Here is an 18,980-nt window from a genome sequence, read left to right as displayed (position 1 = left end):
GCCATTTGCCTCGGGTCACACAGCCAGCCTGGCCTCGGACTCCGGCCCATCTCCTGGGCTGGCTTCTCTTTCCTTCCTCTTGCTGTCTCCCCTCCCTCCGGCCTCGGCTGCCTTGTCCTGTGCAGTCCCCTGCTGCCCCCCGCCTCCCACCGCCTTCCCCTATCAGCTCACCCCAGAAGGGCTGTCTCAGGTCTGGGGACCCCAGGAGAGAAGAGCCGGCAGGGGATTTGAACTGGGGGCTCCTAAAGGCAGGGCCACACCCCTGCCCTTATCCAGGGCCCTCAAGGGGGGGTGGAGGGGGTGGGGTGGGCAGCTCTGGGCTGAGAACGGCTGGACATGGGGGGTTTTGAGGGATCCCAGGCATTGCTGGGCCCCTGGGAACCTTCCTAGCAAGCTCCAAGACCCCCTGCCACACGCCTCTGTGGACTGGGCGCTCACTGCTTTGTGGAGTGGCTCCTAAGTGCTGCATCATCGCAGCGAAGCCGACTGTGGCTCCCGTCCGTCCTGATTCTGCCCCTGGAGACGGAGTGGTGTGCCACCTGTTTGATACCTTTAGGGCCATGGCTTGGGCTGCCCCCCTGCTGCTGACCAAGAGTCACCACCCACAGATGGTGCTCGTGGTGGAAATGCACGGTGGTGGCCAGGTGCTGGGGATAACCGAACACCATGGCTCCAGTGACTCACCAGGACCCTCCCCCTGCCACAGCCAGATGCTATCCACATGCCATCACTGGTCTCTAGGCCTGTGGTGTGGGTGGTAGCACCCCACTTCCTGGAGGCGGGGGGGCTGAGGCTGAAAGAGGCCAGCAGTTTCCCCAACATCCCCGACCAGGCAGGCTGTCTTCCGCATCCTGGTGGCTTATGGCTCACAAGGGTTTCCCAGACATCACCACCTCGAGACTCTTGGGGTCACTGACTCAGTTCACAGGTGACAAGACTGAGGCCCAAAAGACAACACGACTTGTCCAGGGCCATGAATCCCAAGGCCAGGGGCATGGACCCATCCACATCCAGTCCCGGCAAGAATCTGGCCAGAGCAGATGCCTGTCTTTGGGTCTGAAGACCATATGAGGGAGCTAAGGGAGGCTGGAGGAGGGGGCCCTGAGGGCCTTCAGGGAGAGTCATCCGGGGACACCAAGCCCAGCTTTAAGCCTTCCCCAAGTGGCCAGACACCGGAGTGGGCCCCGGAATTGGACAGATGGGGAGCTAGGTCAGTCTGATTCCCCAGGAGGAGGGGCCAGCCCTGGGTGGCCCTCACTGACGACACCCTGGCAGAGCCCCATCTGTTCTGAGCCTCCTGGGCTCCGGTCCCCATTCTGTCTTCCTGCCCCAAGTCCACCCAGCTTGGAATGGAAATCGACGACGACTGTCTCTGGGAAGACAGGGCCCCTCCCAGCACCAAAGGCCATGGGAGGCCCTGGCAGGTTCTCAACATCCCCTGGCCTGGACTCTCTCCCCACTGAAACTGGGGTGACCCTTTGGCTCTGCTGTCGTAAGGATCCCATGGGACAATAAATGTGAGAGGGCTTTCTAAACTCTAAAGGACCACGAGTAGGAAGGGAAAGGCAGGGCAGCTCCCGATACCCCACACTGAGCATGTTACAAGTTGGGGGGTGGGGTGGTCCAGAAGGAGCACTCTGGTCAGGGCTCAGAAAGCAGCCAGTCCAGAAATGGCCAGCTGGCCAGCTGGTTCTCTGTTTCTTTCATTCATTCATTCATTCATTCACTAATTTAGTGAATACAGACCTCTGGCCCATTCTGTGGCAGCTGCCCCTCAAGTGCCCATAACATAAACCTACAAACAGCACTATCCTTCAGCAGGCAGAAGCAATTAAACACAAACTCTCTTTGATGCTAAAAGGCACACATCAGGACTCCCTGCGCATAGTAGGTGCTCAGTAAATATCTGCAGAATCAAGTTCGCATTCTTGAGTGTGGGTTTTGGGGTCAGAGTGTCCAGGCTGCGTGTGACTTAAGTCACATACTGAGATCCAAAGAAAGTTTCCAAGGAGGGGATGTGGCCTCACAGCCAGACCAACTCCTGTTTTTGATGGCTCCCTCCCTCAGCCACTGGCAGAGGAAGCTGGGACGGAGTAGAGCAAACCTGGCCCGACCTCCCCCTACCCCCAACACTCACAAAAACCCTATTGGAAGACTTTTCCATCTAGTTCCTTTCCCTAACAGATGCCAATCACAAATCCATACTCCCTCAGCTGGCTCTCAGTGGGCAGTCCTGGGGGGGGGGGGGGCGGTCAAGCTGATTCTGCCATTACCCCTTCCTATGGTCCTTGCTGGCCTCCAGCAGTCCAGGGATAAGCACAGAGGGTTTGGGTTTATTGGCAGGCACCCGGAGTGTGCAGGGATGTAGAGCCCAGGAGTGCAGCCCCCTGATGAGAGAGTTTCAGGGGACCACTGCCATCTGTCTGACCTCGGCTGCTGCCCTTCCCCCTGCTGGACCCTCCTCCCCACTGCCCAGAGGGCTCAGTGGCTCGGGCACTTACGTCTGGGTTCCCGGGGTCCATCCACGGTCACCTTGATGGCTCGGTGGTAGGTGGCCACTTGGGTGGGGTTGGTGAACACGGTGATGGTCAGTGTGAAACTCTTCCCTGGCGGGGGGGGAGTGGAGAATAAAGGCAGGAGGTTGGCACCTGGAGCTGTTAGCAACACCCCGTCTCCCTCCCAGAAAGGGCAGATCTCTCTCCTTCGAACCTGGGCAGAAGATGGGGCTCTGGGTGAAGTTCCAGCTGCTGGCCTTGGCATTCGGGGCCCCAGGAGGTCTGGCACCAACTTTATCATCTTCCCCCTCCCCATGCTCTGGCCACCCTGCTAATTTTCTCCCTGCTTCCTGGCTTTTGTGCTGTTCCTTCTGTCCAGCGACCCTTGCGATTTGGGGCTGGGGAGCACCCCACGTATAACTACAAAAATATGTATAAAAACGCGTATATTTTTTCCTAAAGGTAATGAGTGATCTTTATAGAAAATTTGGGGAACACAGAAAAATCGCCCACGGTTCAACTAGCCAGGAATAAACACTATTAACATTTGGGTGTTTTCTCCTCTAATCCTTTGTTGTGTGGGTTATGTGTATTTACAGAGTTGCAATGATACCAAAATACATATTTTCATACCCTGGTTTTGTTTTCTTTCATTTAACCTCACATCATAAGCACTTTCTCATGTCGTTAAAAATTCTTCATAAACTTCATTTTTTTTTTTTTTTTTTTTTTTTTTTTACGTTCTCCTACAAATGGACCTTGAGAGCTTGTTTGGAGGTTCTAGCAGGGGAGCGCAGCTACTCGTATACCCTTGACCGAAGAACGGTCCTCCTCTATCGGGGAAGGTCGTCCTCTTCGACCGAGCGCGCAGCTTCGGGAGGGACGCACATGGAGCGGTGAGGGAGGAAGGGGACACCCGCCTAGCCAGCCAGATCAGCCGAATCAACCCTGGCGATCAATGGGGTGACAGATGTCGCAGCCAGATCGCCCTCACATCCCATAAACTTCATTTTTAATGCCTGCAAAATATTTCAACTCACAGAAGCCTCATCTTTTATTTATCTGTCTTACTCTCTGACGCCCCTGCTGACTGCTCACTGGTGTGTGCAGCTGGGGCTGAAAACGGGCTGATTTGGGAGCTGCCGACATTTCATTTGTACACGCAACTGTTATTTCCAGAACTCCGTTCTATTTTTAGACAGACACTTGGCTCCAAAGTCTCCATTCAAAATTCCTAAGAGAGGAAAAACTTTTAAAATGATAAATTTTTTTTTTTAACCAGTTAGCATAAAATGAAAACGACCTTTCGTTTATAAAAATCTTTGTCTCCACCTCTGCTTATTTCCTCAGAAAAGATTCCAAGAAGTGGTGAGTGATTTCATCGCAGTCAGAGGGTTGGGACGTATTCAGGGGCATTGATCTCTCTGGCGAGATGGTGCTCAGAGAGTCATCGTGACCGTGACAGCTGTCAGCGCGGTGCCATCGGCAGCATGGCCGCCTGTCAAGGTGGAAGGAGGATCTTACTGCCCCTGACTCCGTTTGCCTCTTGGCCATGCCCAGTGAGACTGAAAGTCTTGACACGTTCATCCTCTGTCCTAACCCAACGCCAACTATCGCCTCGATGTTCCTTTATGCTTTCCTATTGGCATTTCGGCGCCTTTTGGAGATGGCTCTGCAGTAGCCTCTGAGCGCTTTCCCCGCCCTTTGTGTGGCCATCAGTTTCTCAGCTCAGTGGCCTTTCTGTCTTGCGTTTTGCTCTTTGCTTTCTGACCCCGAGCTGGTTTGCATTTCCAGTGCTTCCTCTCGCTGGTGCTTTCTCCTACCGTCTTATGTTGAGGCGGGTTTCCCCGTGTGACAAGCGAATCAAGGCTTCCCCTCGATAAACAGCCTTCTTCTCTACCTTCTACCTCTTAATTCTTTGGCTCTTCTGGGGGTATAAGTGGTGGGTGGGGTATGAGGTCAAGATTCTCCTCAAAGGGCAACCCAATTCTCCTCTCACCTTCGCTGAAGTAGGCCTCTCCTCTCCTGCCCTCTTCTCTAGTAGCATCAAAGCCCCCACACGGTCTGAGACTGGGGAGGGTGCGAGGGGAGCCTCGCTGATCCCCTAATGCCGGCCTCCTCCTTCTCTGCCCCTGAGCATCGCTATCTCTGCACCCCAGTTGCAGACCCAGGGGCTCCCTAAGGGCAGGGGCCTGTGGGCCGTGGGCGGGCACCGAGGGAGGCAGCCTGAGTGGACCCCTCTGCAGCCCCTGTACTCCCGGCAACTCTCCAAGGCAGGCAGGCAGGCAGCCAGTCTTGATGTCCCCGCTTCACAGGTGGGAGAGGAGCTCTCAGGGCAGGGAACGCTGCTTAGCGGTTCTCTCTGCGCGGTTGGGTCCAGTGATCCATGAAAACTCTAGCCCCCGAAACAGGAGATCCGGAGCGGAAGGAAATCAGGCTTCCAGGGCCCCGGCACGGAACCCTCGGGCTTCTGAGACACCAGGGGGTGGGTTACACTGAGGTGCGGCTCAAACTGGGGAAGAGTGGGGCCTCTCTGGAAGAATTTTCCTGAGCCAGTCCACTGGAGGCAGGGACAGAAACGCAAACAGCACCTGCTTCTGGACTCCAGGGTCCGCAGAAACCTAACCCCTCACGCTCAGACCACAGGGGCACTTTCCACGGTTTCTGGAGACCGGAAGTGCAGAAGGTCTAGGGAAATGCCAGGCCGCAGGCTCCCTGCCTACCCCCTCCCGGGACCTGCCTTCCCTCACTCTTTGGTCACTTTTCTCCTGGACTCCTCCCCCTCCCCAACCAGCTGGGCACTTTCTGGGGGGGGGGGGTCCCCAGGCCTCTGCCACTTCCAATGCCTCCTTGAACTGCCGGGTGCCAGGCTGGATGGACCCCAATTATTGAAGTGCTCCTGCAACTCTGGACTCCACTGAAAAGTCACTTCCTCAGTGAGGCCCTCTCTGGTCACTTTATCAAAAGCAGGCATCTTAAACCCGGCCTCCGAGGCTGCTTCTCAGAATTGAGTGGGCCCGTGAGCAGGGACAGGAAAACAAAAATGACAATTGTATTGTCCCTAACCTCTGGCTGCAATTTAGCATCTCCCTCAAGTATGACCGTCGGCAGCAAACCACAGAGGTATTACAGAAGTTCCTGTGACCTTGTCACCAACAGACGTCACAGGTATTTACATATCACATTACTGACGTTGCAAATTTCTCTAAATATCTTTTGTGCTCGTCACGACCTCAGAATCGTGGTCGTCATCAGACCCATTGCCACATCTTACCATTTAATACGCTAATAAAGCAGCACATTTATCCCAATTTTAAAAGACATTTTGCTAACTATGTTTTATTGTCATTGGTTTCCAGTGTAATCCTTTGCGTTTATTTGATTTGGTAAAACACATTATTCTGAAACTGTCAGGCGGGCCATAGGGTAAAAAAAAAAAAAAAAAAAGAAAAAAAAAAAGGTTAAAGACCTCAATCGGAAGCATCAGAGACCCTCTCACTCCCACCCTACCTTGGGAGGGAGCTGCTTGTCCCTTGTTCACTGCTGCATCCCCAGCCCCAAGGACAGCATCTGGCACAATAGGAGATGCTCAGTAGATGTTAGTTAAATAAATTAAGGGAGAGACGACCGTTCCCATTTTGCAGATGAGAAAACCGAGGCTCACGGAGGGGCAACGAGTCATCCACGTCACACAGTCTTTGGGCAGGGCCCAAAAGGTTAGAATGTGCTGGGGCCTGTGCCCCTACCGCATACTAAGGACTCGCTCCTGGGGAGTGAGAAGCCCCCACTCTCACCAGGCAGCAAACCGTAAGCCACCCCTGAGGTCATCGGCCCTCCTCAACAGTTTCCACCCCCTTTCCAGGCTTGGCACCATTGTCCCAGGTACCCAAAGAGAGGAGGGAGGGAGGAGTAGCTGCCCCTTGGGGCCCTGAGTGACCCCAGACATTCCCGTAGGACCCGGGGTTGGGGGGGTAGAGGGGGGCCCTGGACCAATCAGCACAAACAGCCAGGTCCGGGAGTGTGGCTTTAGGCAAGTCCCTGTCCCTCTTAGATGGTTCTTGGGTCATAACCCTTACCACACGGGGATTCATGGACAGCAGGAGGGGACAAGTCTCAGGGGACCTCGGGGTTTTCTCAGTGTTGGCCAACAGGCCCTCTGTCTCCTCTCCCAGCGGCAGCCGGTAAGCCACACCCTCATCTCTCAACCCAAACCTCTCTCCACAAGCTCTGGCTGCTATTTAACCTGCCAGTGATAGTTTAGGAGCTCATGCTTTCTTCATTTTCACCTAGGCCGGTGGCTGCCTCCTAGAGGACATTTAGGGAATTTGTGGCATCTGGTCCTCCAGAGGTGGGATGTGGGGGGCGGAGGACGCAGATGTCCAGCACTGCCCAGGGCACGGAAGCAGTCATTCTTCCTGTGTGTGGAGAACTTGTTACAAAGAGTCTCTGAGCCACGAGCCTAACTCCATTTGACATAAAGCGAAGGTTTTTTTCCACGCTTTTAATATCTACTGAATTGTCCAGGATGGGAGACGGGCTTTTTTGTTTTTTGTTTTTTTTTTTTTAACCCTGCCAAGAATTGCTCACAACTTCAGAAAACTATGTCATCGACAGTGATGCTGCGTTCAGACCTCGAGTCCCGTGCGCCTGGGCTGGCGGCGTGCCCTAGCGGGCACGGGGTGTTGTGCCAGGCACACAAGCGCCCACTCAACCCACAGTGTAGTCTTGCCCAACATTTACGTGTTCAAATGGATATTTTACCATAAATCACTTTCCCCTTTCTTCCCCGTTATAGTTATGGAATTGTATAGGTTTTGAAACTGCGCGTAAGTAGGTAAGTTACATCGTCTACGCGTTTCACTGTGGGCTGGTGAAGGGGGCGGAACAGAACATTCGTTGTAAGAAGGGCACTGTGTCTGGTGGGGTGGGAACCTGGGCCCTACTGGCTGCAGGAGACACCGATGGCTTGGTTTCTTTCCCTCCCTTTTCTTGGGCCCCACGTTCAGGCTTATCGCGAGGGCTCTGTGGCGGTGGTGGTGGGTATGTGTCCTTCATGGAAAGCTATTTTCCTAGAATTAAGACAGAATCAAGGAAACAGGCAGAAGTTTCCATCTGGCTTCTCGGTCTTGGCAGAAGTCAGAGGGCCAGGGAAAGGCTCGGGGTCCCGAACTCCAACCTGTCCCAGCTCCCAGAGTGACCCACTGTCTGTGTGAATCGCTGATGTGTCCTCTCAGTGGGAATTTCCCATTGGGCAACATGGGCACAGCAGATACGCCGCTCAGTGCCACCGGACCCCGGCGCCCTCCTTCCCCACTGCCAGCCGCCTCCACTTCTCCCACTCGACGATTCACACCTTCTGGGTTTCCCCCACCCCCGGCCAAACCACACCACAATCACAGAATCAGTGACTATACCGCTCAAAGCGACTTCAAAGATCTCCAGTGGCAGGCATCTGAAGTAACAAAATCTGTAACATGTATCCCACTCTCGATGTGTGCCACGTTGATACGCTTGTGCCAATTTCCTTAATCCTCACAAAGTCTCAACAGGGAGGGATCATCGTTGTCCCCGTTACACAGACGGGGAAACCGAGGCACAGAGAGGTGGAGCCACGCGCCCCATGTCATCCAGCAGAGCTGGGACTGAAATCCAGGGGGCTGGTTGTTGAGCCCAGGCCGTTCAACACCATGAGCCTCTGAGGTCTGAAAGTCTCGTCAGGTTCCCCAGGTACTAGATCTCCCATTCAGGCCCCCTGCCTGTTCCCCGAGTCCCACGAGACTGACGGGAGAAGGGCGGTGAGAATGGCTTACAAACTCAGCCCCCTGCGTCTCCCAGACGCACAACTTCAGCCTCCAAGAGCAGGCGCCTGAACACTAAACAACGTTTGGGGAACCCGACTCTCTCCCCCAGGCCCTGCAGGGTAAGCGCAGGTCTGTGCGCACAAACGGCATAGAGAAATCATCTTCCGTGGCCCAGTGGCCAGCTGGCCGGCCATGCCCTCGGTAACTCTGGGAATCACAGGGTCCCCTCTTCCTCCCAGGACAGGGAGCAAGGTGGCACGTTCCTGACGCCTTGCTGGCTCCCGGGACCGACCTCTCCTTCTGCCGGCCTCACCAGGGGCCACAGCTTCGGTGGGCCTCCCTCGGCCTCCCCTACACATCCTCGCCCCACCTGGGCCTGCACACCTGGCCACCGCCCCGAGTCAAGCTGCAACCCCTGGCGAGTGACTCTCCACTCAGGGCTGCGGCCGGGATTAAGTTGCAAAAGGCCTGAGAGATTGGGGATGACAAAAGGGGCTCGGAGACTAATTAGGAGCAGCAATGAAAGCTTAATTCATAAAAGCAAACATTTTCCATCCATCAACCTGCAACCAGTTAAGGGCAACGTTTGAAAGAAATCTGTGCATGGGGAAGGGAGCCAACAGGAACAGGAAATGTTTGAAAGAATGTAAACTATTTCAGTTTCATAAAAAGTAACAAGTAAACAGTTATTACATGCAAATAATGCCCTGGTTTTAATTAATGCTGAAAAGTCAAAATATGTTTGACATTTGTATGTATACATTGAACGGTTGGAGAGGAAAAAATGGTGCCCAGATGCCCGTTTCTGAGCAGGGCTGGCGGCTCAGAGGGAACTAAAACCTTGAGAAGGTCTTGTTTATTGGTGATGAAAAGTACAATTCTGCCTCAGCCTCTGTTGAGACTGGCGGCAGAGGAAACCTAGCTTACTTTCTTAGCGAAGCTGGAGGGGCAGGCTGGGTCTTGGGAAGGGCACTCCCCACTTTTCAGCAGGCTGGTCTTAAAGGGCCAGCGAGCCCTCAATCCACCATTTCGCTGGGGCAGGGTTTCTAGGACTTCTCCACCCACAAGTGATGATGGGTTTCGGGTCCCAGAAGCCTCCCACTCAACAGCCCCGGGCGGCAGCCACAGTTGCCGCGGCTGGTCCTGCCTTCCTCCTGCTGCCAGAGGTTGATCACATAGGCAGGGTGGGGGACCAGCCTTGATTCTGGGGTGGGGGATGGCGGCTTTCCAGCCGCGCTTTCTAGCATTCGGCATCCTGCACTGCATTCACCTCTGTCTAAACCACCCTAAGGCTCACGGGGCTGGGGAAACTGTGGCTTGGGGAGACCACAGCTGGGGAGAGGCAGCCTCAAAGCTCGAAGCTCTGGGAGATCCCACCCCTGTGGGGAGGGTGGCTGGGGTGCTCGCAACCCCCCCCCCCCCCGCCCCGCAGACCAGCCATTTGTCTAAGCCAGCTGCTAAACCCGCCTGCCACAAAAGAGCTACGAGGCTGTTAATCCACGATCTGCTCCCAGCATCTTTTATGAGACCAGAACACTCGAAAAAGGGGTGATGTGGATGGCTCTGAGAGTCAGTAAATCCCAGAAACTGGGAGAGAATTGTGTCTTTCTCTGGCAAAGGACCCTAACTTTCTTCACATCCTCAAAGGGGTCTGTAACAACCCCATGGGGTTCCAACCCACTGTTCTAGACCAAGTCGGGCCTGGAGACTTGTTTCTGGGGCTCCCACTGGGACCCCAAGGGATTGCTCTCAGCTGCCTTCCCCCCCACCTCTGCCATTGCCAATGTCAGGGTGCGCAGTCTCCCTTCGGCTCACCTCGCCCACTGCGGCCCACGAAGCGAAGGTCGTTGAATCTGGCCACCTGGTTCTTCATGACTGCCGAGGCATTGCGCAGTTCAGCAGAGTAATTCTCGTCATTGCCTGCCATCACAGTCACCACCGTCCCATCAGGCACATCCCCCAGCGCCACCACCTGAGGGCACAGGGGCAGAGGGGCAGCTTAGAGAGGTACGGGACGCAAGGGAGAGGTGGGGAGGGGCCGGGCAGCTCCCCTAGGTCCCAGGCGCACTGCAGGATTTCTCAAAGGCAGAGCGGACAAGAGGCTTAAACACAATGGACACCTTCCCCCCCAGATAACAAAAGCAAGCAGCCCAAAGCTCTGCCTTCCACACCCAAATCCTAGATCGACTGGTTAAGCCGTGTCCTGAGAAATTATTCTTTCAATTAAATCCGAGCGAGAGCTGAGAATGAGCTCCATCCCTACAGCGTGGGGTGCAGTTCCCTCTTGCCTTCGGCTTGAGCAAAAGAGGAATCGACATACTCCTAGCAACAAAGTCCCTAAATAAAAATAATATCAACAACGGTAATGACGGGGCTCCTCCCCAAGGTCAATTAATGCAAGAGCCGTTTGGGGTCTGAAATTTGGTCCTGAAATGTGGGCCAGGCCCAGGTTATCGGCCTCTGCAGAGCCTGAATTTGTTATGCAGGGAAAATGCACAACGTAAAACAAACCGGTGTTTAGAGGGGGGTTGTACAGAAAACCCCTTTAAAATGAGACAGGGGTTTCTGGTAGCAGGAGGATGCACCTGCTGGGACCTGCAGGATGGGGCTGGAGATGCCTTCCCGCTCCGTCTCCCCCAGCCCTCACCCCAAGCAGCGGGGAGAGGCAGATGCCTTTTGAAAAGGAATCAGACTGCAAATACAGTCACAGCCATTTAAACGTGGCCACCGCGTGCAGGGACTGAGGGATCCAGATGGTAAAAATTTCAAGGAGAAAATGTTTGGGGTCTGATTAAAAAGGCCAGATTTCCTGTCAACATCCTGTCTTCTTTTAATTTCAAAGATTCCTTTTAAGCTCCAAGTGACAGTAAAACCTCCGATCTGGGGATTAAAGTCACACGGGCCTCCCCCTCCCCCTCCTCCCCGGGAGATTTTCCCCACTGGCATTTTAAGATGTCACCCGGGAGACCTCCAAGAGCCACTCATCCTTTTTTTTTTTTTTTTTTTTTTTTTTTCAATTTGGAATCGTCTTAATGGGAGCAAGGGCGGCCTCAGCTGCCAGAAGCCGCGGTTTCCAGCCACCTCGGGCACCCACCACCCCCAGCGCTGGCCCTTCCTGCCCTGCCCTTTCTCACGGCAGCTGTGAGAGGTTTAGGGGAAAACCAAGGCGTTTTCGTTTCATCTCGCTGCCCCCTTAAAAAAATGAAAATGAAACAGTCGCCTACTCCCTAGCAAAGGGAAAAAAAAAGATCCTCTGGCTGGGGTCTGCCAGGGGTGGGAGCGCCCCCCTCCCCATTTCGGCCTGACATTCGGGATTCCCGCCCGCAACGGTTTAGGGTTCAGTGCCCCCTTCTCAGCCCTAGAGTCGCCCGGTGTAAAATTTCAGAAGCCAGAGGTTGAGGGTGTGAGCAGGAAGTGTTTCTGAAGCGGGGCAGGAGGAGGGGTGCTGGAGGTGAAGGGTAGGCCCTATCCACCCTCTGCACCCCACCTCCGGTGTCCTCGCCCCGGTTCCGGGGCTCTTCGTCCCCTTTGCCCGCAAGGCTGTGTCCGCGGGGGTCCGGACCGGAGAGGAGCGAGGCCCCATCCGCCCGTTTCCGCATCAACGTCTTTCCGCAGGGCTCCCCGAAGGTGGAAGGGGCAACCCTCCCAAGAGTCATCCGTGCCCGGTGCCTCTGAGAGGCAACGCCAAGGTCCCCAGGCGGAGCGCGCAGCGAGACCGAAAGCGCCCTTGGGCCCGGCTGCTGGGCTCTCGCCGCGGGGTGGCGGGCACGTCCCCTCCCTTTCTTGCCTTCCCGGGGCCCTGGCTCCTGCAGCCGAGTCGCCCGGATCCCCAGGACCAGGGGCCGCCCGCCCCGGGCCCGGCACTCACCTTGAACGCGACGGGCAGCGTCTTGTTGCAGCGCCAGTGCGAGGGCAGCACGGAGCAGAGGAAGTTGGGGCTGTCGGTGCGCACGAGCTCGCCCGCGTGGTCCGCCAGCACGTCCACCATCGAGCGCACCTCCGGCCGGGCGCGCCCGCCGGGCCCCACGGACGCCTGCGCGCTCAGCGCGCCGCTGTTCTCGCCCATCTTGCCGCCGCCGCCGCCGCCGCCGCCGCCGCCGCCGCAGGGGAAGGCCGTGGAGGGAGGTGTGAAGCGGCGGCTGGTGCTCGGGTCTACAGGAATACGCATAACAGCGGCCGTCAGGGCGCCGGGCGGGCGGCGGCGGCGCGGCTCCCCCGGGGGCGGCCGGCGCGGGCGCCTCCTCGGCCGCCGCTGCCGCGAGAAGCGGGAAAGCAGAAGCAGCCGGGCCGCGGCCTCAGGGCGCAGGGGGCGGCGCCCGGGGACGCCCCGCCGGGGCCCGCCCGCAGCGAGGCCTCGCTGCCCCGACGGCCGCGCGCAGCCTGCCCGCTAGCCCCGCATCCTGGGCTCCCGGCCCGCGTGCGGCCGCCCCTCGCGGCGGGACGTCTGCCTCGGCCCCGGCGGGGCCCGCGCGGGCTGTCGCCGCCGCCGCCCGCCCCCGCAGCCCGCTCGCGGCCGCCCCACCGACCGCGCGGCCGCAGCCCCAGGACAAATCCTCGAGAATCAAGTGGCGGCGCCGCGCGGGCCCGCGCGGGGTTACTATCCCGGGGCCCGCGGGGGCGGGGCCGGCCCGAGCGACGCGTCGCTCAGCCAATCGGAGCCCCCATCGCCGGCACCTCGGCCGCGCTCGGGGGGAGGAACGGGGACCGCCGAAGGCCGCCCAGCGGGGAGGGGCGGAAGGCCCCGCCCCAGGGAGGACGCCCGGGTCGGGGGCCTGGCGCGTGAGCCCAGGGCTCCTCGAGAGTTCTGGGGCGCCGGGGCCAATGCTAAAAATTTGGTTAAAACGCCCTTGACTCTGCAGGGGGCAGGGCCGCGGCTCCCTGATGCGCGGGTCGCAGGTCCCCTTCTCGCGCCCTTTCCCCGCCGCCAGTGGCGGCACTTTCCCAGCTCCAGCTGCTTTCTGCCTGTGATGCCTGCACTCTCAGCTGGGGGACGCGGGGGCCTCCCAAGGCCGGTGACATCGAGCGGGGAGCTGCCCCAAAGAGGTTTCTCACCCTTCCCTGACCCCTTCCCGCAAATTATTTTGACCCATGAGCTTGCACCGCACACGAGATTCCGCGACCACCAGCGGCCTCTGCAGCTCCCAGCCTAGTGCGGCTTTGGGCCCGGCCTCTATGGCCCCGTTGCCAACCGGGGACAGACGGAAGGGTGTCCCCTGCGGGCCCGTATGTGGCTTGGGGGTGACTAACCCCGTTCCCTTCCTCTCTGCCCTCAATGCAACTTTCAGCACCGTGCAGGCCCCTTGCCTCGTCGTTCTTCGTTGTGGCGGCCTTCGGCCTTCGCCACATTCTTTGAAAAATACGACGGGGGCTGAAAAACGCGAGTGTTTCCCCTTGATTTTTGCCCGGCGCATATAAACACTGTTCTGCTTGGTGCAAGAGGACGGAGTCACGGGCAGAAGAAAACTGCGGAGAACGCGGGAATGGCTGCCAAGCTAAGGGCGCCGGCTTCCAGAGGAGGCAATTTTCTTCCTCTCTGTGGATGCAAACTGGCCCCCGCGGGCCCATGGCCTCGTCTTCCCCGGCTGTGTGCTGGGGCCGCGCCGCAGGGACGCAGACCGCTCTGCCGAAGCACTGTAGCTTCAGTCCCGGCCGCGCGGCCCAGCGACTCCCAGGGCATCACAGCAGTCAATCCTGTCCTCCTCTCCCGCCTCCAAGGCCAAACGAGCGGGCCTAGGGAGAAGCTACAGCGGGGGGAGGAACTGGAAAGATCGAGCCCCCAGTCATTCTGGATTATCGCCCCAGATGCGCTCCCTGGAGTCTAGGGAGCGAACGAACGCGTGCGGAATCTCCCCGCCGTCTTGGAGATTGGGCTGAATATTCGTTGTTCCCGGGCTTGACAGGTGCAAAACGACGAATTCCAAGCTTCGGAAACCAAGAAGCATAGGACCCGAAGGTGGCCGCAGGATCGCGCCCCAGATCTGAACCCGGCCCAGTACGTGCCATTTCGTCCTCTCCAAACGAATTCAAGGCCCTCGTGTGTCCCAGGGGGGGGCAGGCCGTGGCCCAACCTCGACCACCTGGAGAGCCGGTCCCTGCCCCCGTCATAGCCTCACATCAGCCCCTCGGGCCATTTCGAAGGTGGGAACACCGAAGGACCCTTGCGGGATCCTTTTATGGAGCCTACATCTCGGAGTTACAGATCGCGAGGGCCAAGGCCCTTGCAGTCTCGGGAGCGCTAGCGGTAGCTGCGGAACCAGAAGCAAGCGAGGGACCGGGGCCGTGGCGCGTCCGACCCCTGGGAGCTTCCCGCCTGAAGGCCCACCACGTCGTGGCCAGGTACGGCCCAGGGCCAGCGAGGGCGGGCGACGCGTGTGGCCCTGGAGTGGCTGAGGGGGCCAGGACCCGCTGCGTCTCGGGTTTGTAAATTTGATTCGTCTAATGGTTTCGGTTTGCACCCGTGCCCTTGCTTGTCCCTCCGCCTGATTTCTCCCTCATCCTACGGCGGCGGGTTTACAAACGGATATCCGGAAAATGCGGTTCCTGTGGGTATCGGCACCGGGCACAGGATCCGGCGTGCTTCCAGCCCTCGGGAGGGTGCTCAGTGCGGATGGGGATGGGCGCGGAAACCAGGAGAAGCTTGGGTCTCCAGCCTGAGGTCGGCGGGGGGCCGCCGGGCCGGGAGCAGTTTCGGGAGCCACCGCTAGTTGGCGCCTGCACTCTGCCCGCCGCGGAGTTGCCCGGCCGGCCCTGCCCACAGATGTGCGCCAGCTGCAGTCCCGTGTCTAGAGGCTCGCCTCCTATGTACTGCCCTTTCTGCACAGACGTGCGGTACGATTCCTCATCATATGTGCGACCAGGACAAACCAATGGCTTTGTGTCAGACGGAAGGCTCCCCTACCTGCCCCTGATGGGCACCCCTGGCACCCCAGGGTCCCTGTGCCCTCTGACACACAGAACATTCTCCCTGCCAGAAATGCACAGTTGCTTCCGGTCCCATTCCGGGGGGCCAATGGGTGAGGAGGACAGCTTCTTCCCAATTTCTGCCAATGGCCAGCCTACATCCTTTCCATCCCTGACTGACAGCCTCAGGGTCACTTCTCTCTCTCTTTCTCTCCTTTTGATGTTTCGAGAGGCAGTTGGACAGCTCCCACTCCCTTATGTGGGAAACGTGGATACCCTGTCCCTTCCCCACCTTGTATGGATAGACATCTCCTTTGCCTCTTCCAACGGGCCGCTGTACAAATCTGCTTTTTCTTAAATGGCTCTCACCTAAGAGCACCCTAAATTGTCCGCAGCAGGGCTAAGAAGCTGGGAGGTCTGGGCCTACCTTGGCCCAGAGCTGGGTGAATAGCTGGACCTAACCTGGGGTCCGCGGAACTCAGGATCTGGGGGCCACTCCTCCCACCAGCATCCTTTGCCCTGGGAGTGGGAGCCATGGGGTCAAAATAACCCTGTGTCAGGGCGCCCTCCTCGGGCAGCCTGAGGGTGTCTAGGAGTGCGCTCTAGGTGGGATGGTGGTAGTGAGGTGCTTGCTTGTGTCTCCCCACAGACCAGAGAGCTCACAAGGGCCGGTCTGATTCCCTGAGAGTCCAGTGCCCGGGGAGGGGTGAAGATCCCCCCAAGCATGCCAGACGCTGGACATATGGGACATGGAGAGTCTTCTGAGCAGCTCACTGGTTGTGGACGGAGCCTGGCGGTTTGTCCAACTGCCTCAGTTTGTCTTCTCCCACCATCGACCGTGACCCAGGGAGAATTGCTTAAAGCCTGTCTGACTCTTGTCTATTTCTTCTGTGAACTGGGGGTAAATGAGCCGTCTCCTCACAGAGACGTGTGAAAGGTGCTTAACACAGGCCTGGCACATAGGGGGTGCTCCATCCATGCGAGCTATCTCTGTTGTGAGAAATAAGGCCCGGTCACCCCTTGTCTGGGGCCTTTGGCAAGTCTCTTCCTCTTTGTGGGCCTCACACTTCCCATTTGTGAAACATCCAACTTTCATGTTCAAAGCTTGCCGGGTCTCAGAGCCTAGTCCATTGCCCTGTCCCCCTCGGTTTGCCTAGAGGCTGCCTGGGGCAGGTGAGGACCATCTGTGACCTGCCTCCAGGCAGAGGCCACTTGTGGGAGGGTTTTCCAGCAACCATCACGGGGCGGGCGGCCTGAGCCTGGATCTTGACAAGACTCACCTTCTTTCCCCGAGGCTCTCAGACCGTCACTCTGGAAACCCATTGGTCCCCACCCCCGACCCCTCTACAGGCAGACAGAACTCTCTCCGCTAGGACCTGGGCCTAGCTGACGCTGTTAGCCTCCTCCCCCTCCCCAAGGACGCTTGTGCTCCCTTTATCCTGAGTCCCGGGGGAGCCAGTCCAGTTACTAGCAGAGGACCGTCTTCTAGAAGTTAATCATTTCTCACAGTCTGGCTTCCACACCCTCACTCTGGAGGCACCTATGGTGAAACCCTCCTGCTTGGTGGCCTGGAGCTTAAGGTGGGACATTTCTGTCCTTCACTGAGCCTCAGTTTCCTTTTCTGTGAATGGAGTGGTTCTAATCACTCCATTTCATAATCCAGAACACTCCCTCTAGAAAGGGGGGGGGGGGCGTTGCGTTTCACCACATCTAAAATGTCATCAATTGTTCCATGTGAAAGAAAAAGGAAGAAAATCCTGCTAATTAAACCAAGACTTGCCTGCATCCCGATTTCAAATATGTGTGTTTATGCATATATATTATTACACACACACATATGTGAGTTAGTGACAAAGGGTCATGAAAAACAACAATAATGCGGTCAAGAGATTATTGCTGATGGGGTTGGGAGCCCTTATCCCCAGACAATTTCCTCCTGGGCAGCCTCTCTGGAAGGCTCCTGAATGTGCAGAAGAAGGACCAGTGTGCTTCTCAAATTACAGGGTGCCTTTTTTTTTTTTTTTGGAAAGGGCCAGCCTCTGAGGGAAGGGAGGGGGGAGCTGGAGAGAGCACTGTGGTTAGGACACCACTCCTGTCTCTGCCACTGACTGCTGTGTGACTTTTGCACCTCACGGAGCCTTGGTCCCCTGGCGGGTAAAATGGAAAGAAGAGCATGAGCGATGAGATGGCCCAGGTGTCCCGGTGTCCAGGCACTGCGTTTGTGCTTTAAGCACATCATTTCAGGGGCGCCTGGGGGGCTCAGTCAGTTGCGCATCTGACTTCGGCTCAGGTCATGATCTCACAGTTGGTGAGTTTGAGCCCCGGAGCCCACTTGGGTCCTCTGTCTCCCTCTCTCTCCGCCCGTCCCCCACGTGCTCTCTCTGTCTCTCTCAAAAATAAACATTAAAAAAAAAAAAAAAATAAGTACATCATTTCATTCCATTCCAGCAATTGTGTGTGGGAGCTGTTATGCCCATTTAAACCAAGGGTAATGGTGCTCCAGGTTTTCTGGGCTAGGGAGAACCAGAGTGGGGTTAAAATCCTGATCAGACTCAAAACTTGGGGCTCAGAGGCACTCCCTGATTATGCCCCCCTGCACCGGTTGAACAAAATACTGGAAAGAGCCGGGGTACAGAGAGCGAAAGTGCACAATACACGTCAGCTCCCACGATGGTGGTGGAGCCGGAGGCACAAAGCCTGTGGTTCAACAGCCACAGGCGTGGAAATCAGCAGACCCTTGAACCCAGGCTGGGAGGCAGCCAGGGGCTGCACGGGTCATCTGCTGAGGCTTCCCCACCTTGTGCTCTCCTCCGGCCTCCGAACCTGCCGGTGAGGAGACAGACTCGGCTGTAGTCCCCAATGTACAGACAGGAACACTGAGGCCCAGAAAGTGGGAGAGGCCGGACCTGTTTCACCGAGGAAGAGGCAAGACTTGGGACTCAGCTCTGGCAAGGCCAGGGGCGGCGTGGTGCGACCGAAAGCAGGGCGGGCTGACAGCCACCCCTGACCTCTGCCCACTCTGCCTCGGCCAAGTAGGTGAGCCAGGCCAGGACCTGCATGATGGTCTCCTGGTGCCACCTCACAGCCTGAGGAGACCTTGGGCACCCGTTGCTCCAGGGGAGATGTCAGAGTCTGTGTGTCTTCTCAGGTCCTCAGTGTCCCCATCTGAACAAGGAGAGTGCCCTATCATGGTCCCTGTAGGTGCCAGGCTGGCTCCCCTCGGGCCTCCAGGGAAGTTTCACTGTGACTTTGAGGCCAAGCCCACGGGGCTCCTTTCCCTACCCCCGCCTCCTCAGCACTGGTCCTCCTCCGGTGGCACTGGTCCCCTCTTCCCCACCCCCTCCTCGCAGGTCCTCCTGAGAGGGCACTCAGCTTGGGGGATTGCAGAGACAAGAGGGAAGGATGGAAGAGAGCGGTGGTCTCAGGGTGAGCCTGGCCGGGGGAGAGGACCCAGGCCCCATCAGCGGTCGGGGTAGGGGGCTCTCGTTCCGGCTCCCATCAAGGGGTCTGGTCTTCCTACTGCCTTCCCTGCTCCTCACTTTGGTCATCTATGAAATGAGGAAACAGTTCTGGTAGAGCCTCTTGGTCTATGACTAATAATTGCCCTCATTTGGGCCTCAGAATGTGAGGGCCCTTCTTGCAACGTGATTCCTTGATCCAGGTTCTGTCTCTGCTCTGCTGGCTGGTCAGAGTGCCTTAGACTCTCCATCCACATCAGCGGGTAGGTGCAGAGCTAGCTGCTGGCAGAGTCACCAAATCGGAGAATTCTTCATCGGGAGGGGGA

At 57.4% G+C, this 18,980-nt stretch overlaps 1 protein-coding gene across 2 annotated transcripts in view; it reads right to left on the bottom strand.

Annotated features, from left to right (window-relative positions):
- RUNX3 (RUNX family transcription factor 3) overlaps positions 1-18,980 on the bottom strand; it is a 59,999-nt gene that overhangs the window by 16,082 nt on the left and 24,937 nt on the right. For both annotated transcript variants that reach the window (XM_078452189.2, XM_078452191.2), the window contains exons 3-5: positions 12,165-12,448; positions 10,112-10,268; positions 2,502-2,606 (exon numbers count right to left, since the gene is read on the bottom strand). In XM_078452189.2, coding sequence (XP_078308315.2) covers positions 2,502-2,606; positions 10,112-10,268; positions 12,165-12,448 — 546 coding nt within the window. The remainder of the gene's footprint in view (positions 1-2,501; positions 2,607-10,111; positions 10,269-12,164; positions 12,449-18,980) is intronic.

The sequence above is a fragment of the Panthera onca genome, chromosome C1, assembly GCF_046562875.1.
Source record: "Panthera onca isolate mPanOnc1 chromosome C1, mPanOnc1 haplotype 2, whole genome shotgun sequence".
Classification (NCBI taxonomy): domain Eukaryota; kingdom Metazoa; phylum Chordata; class Mammalia; order Carnivora; family Felidae; genus Panthera; species Panthera onca.
This window is presented reverse-complemented; position numbering and strand designations above follow the sequence as displayed.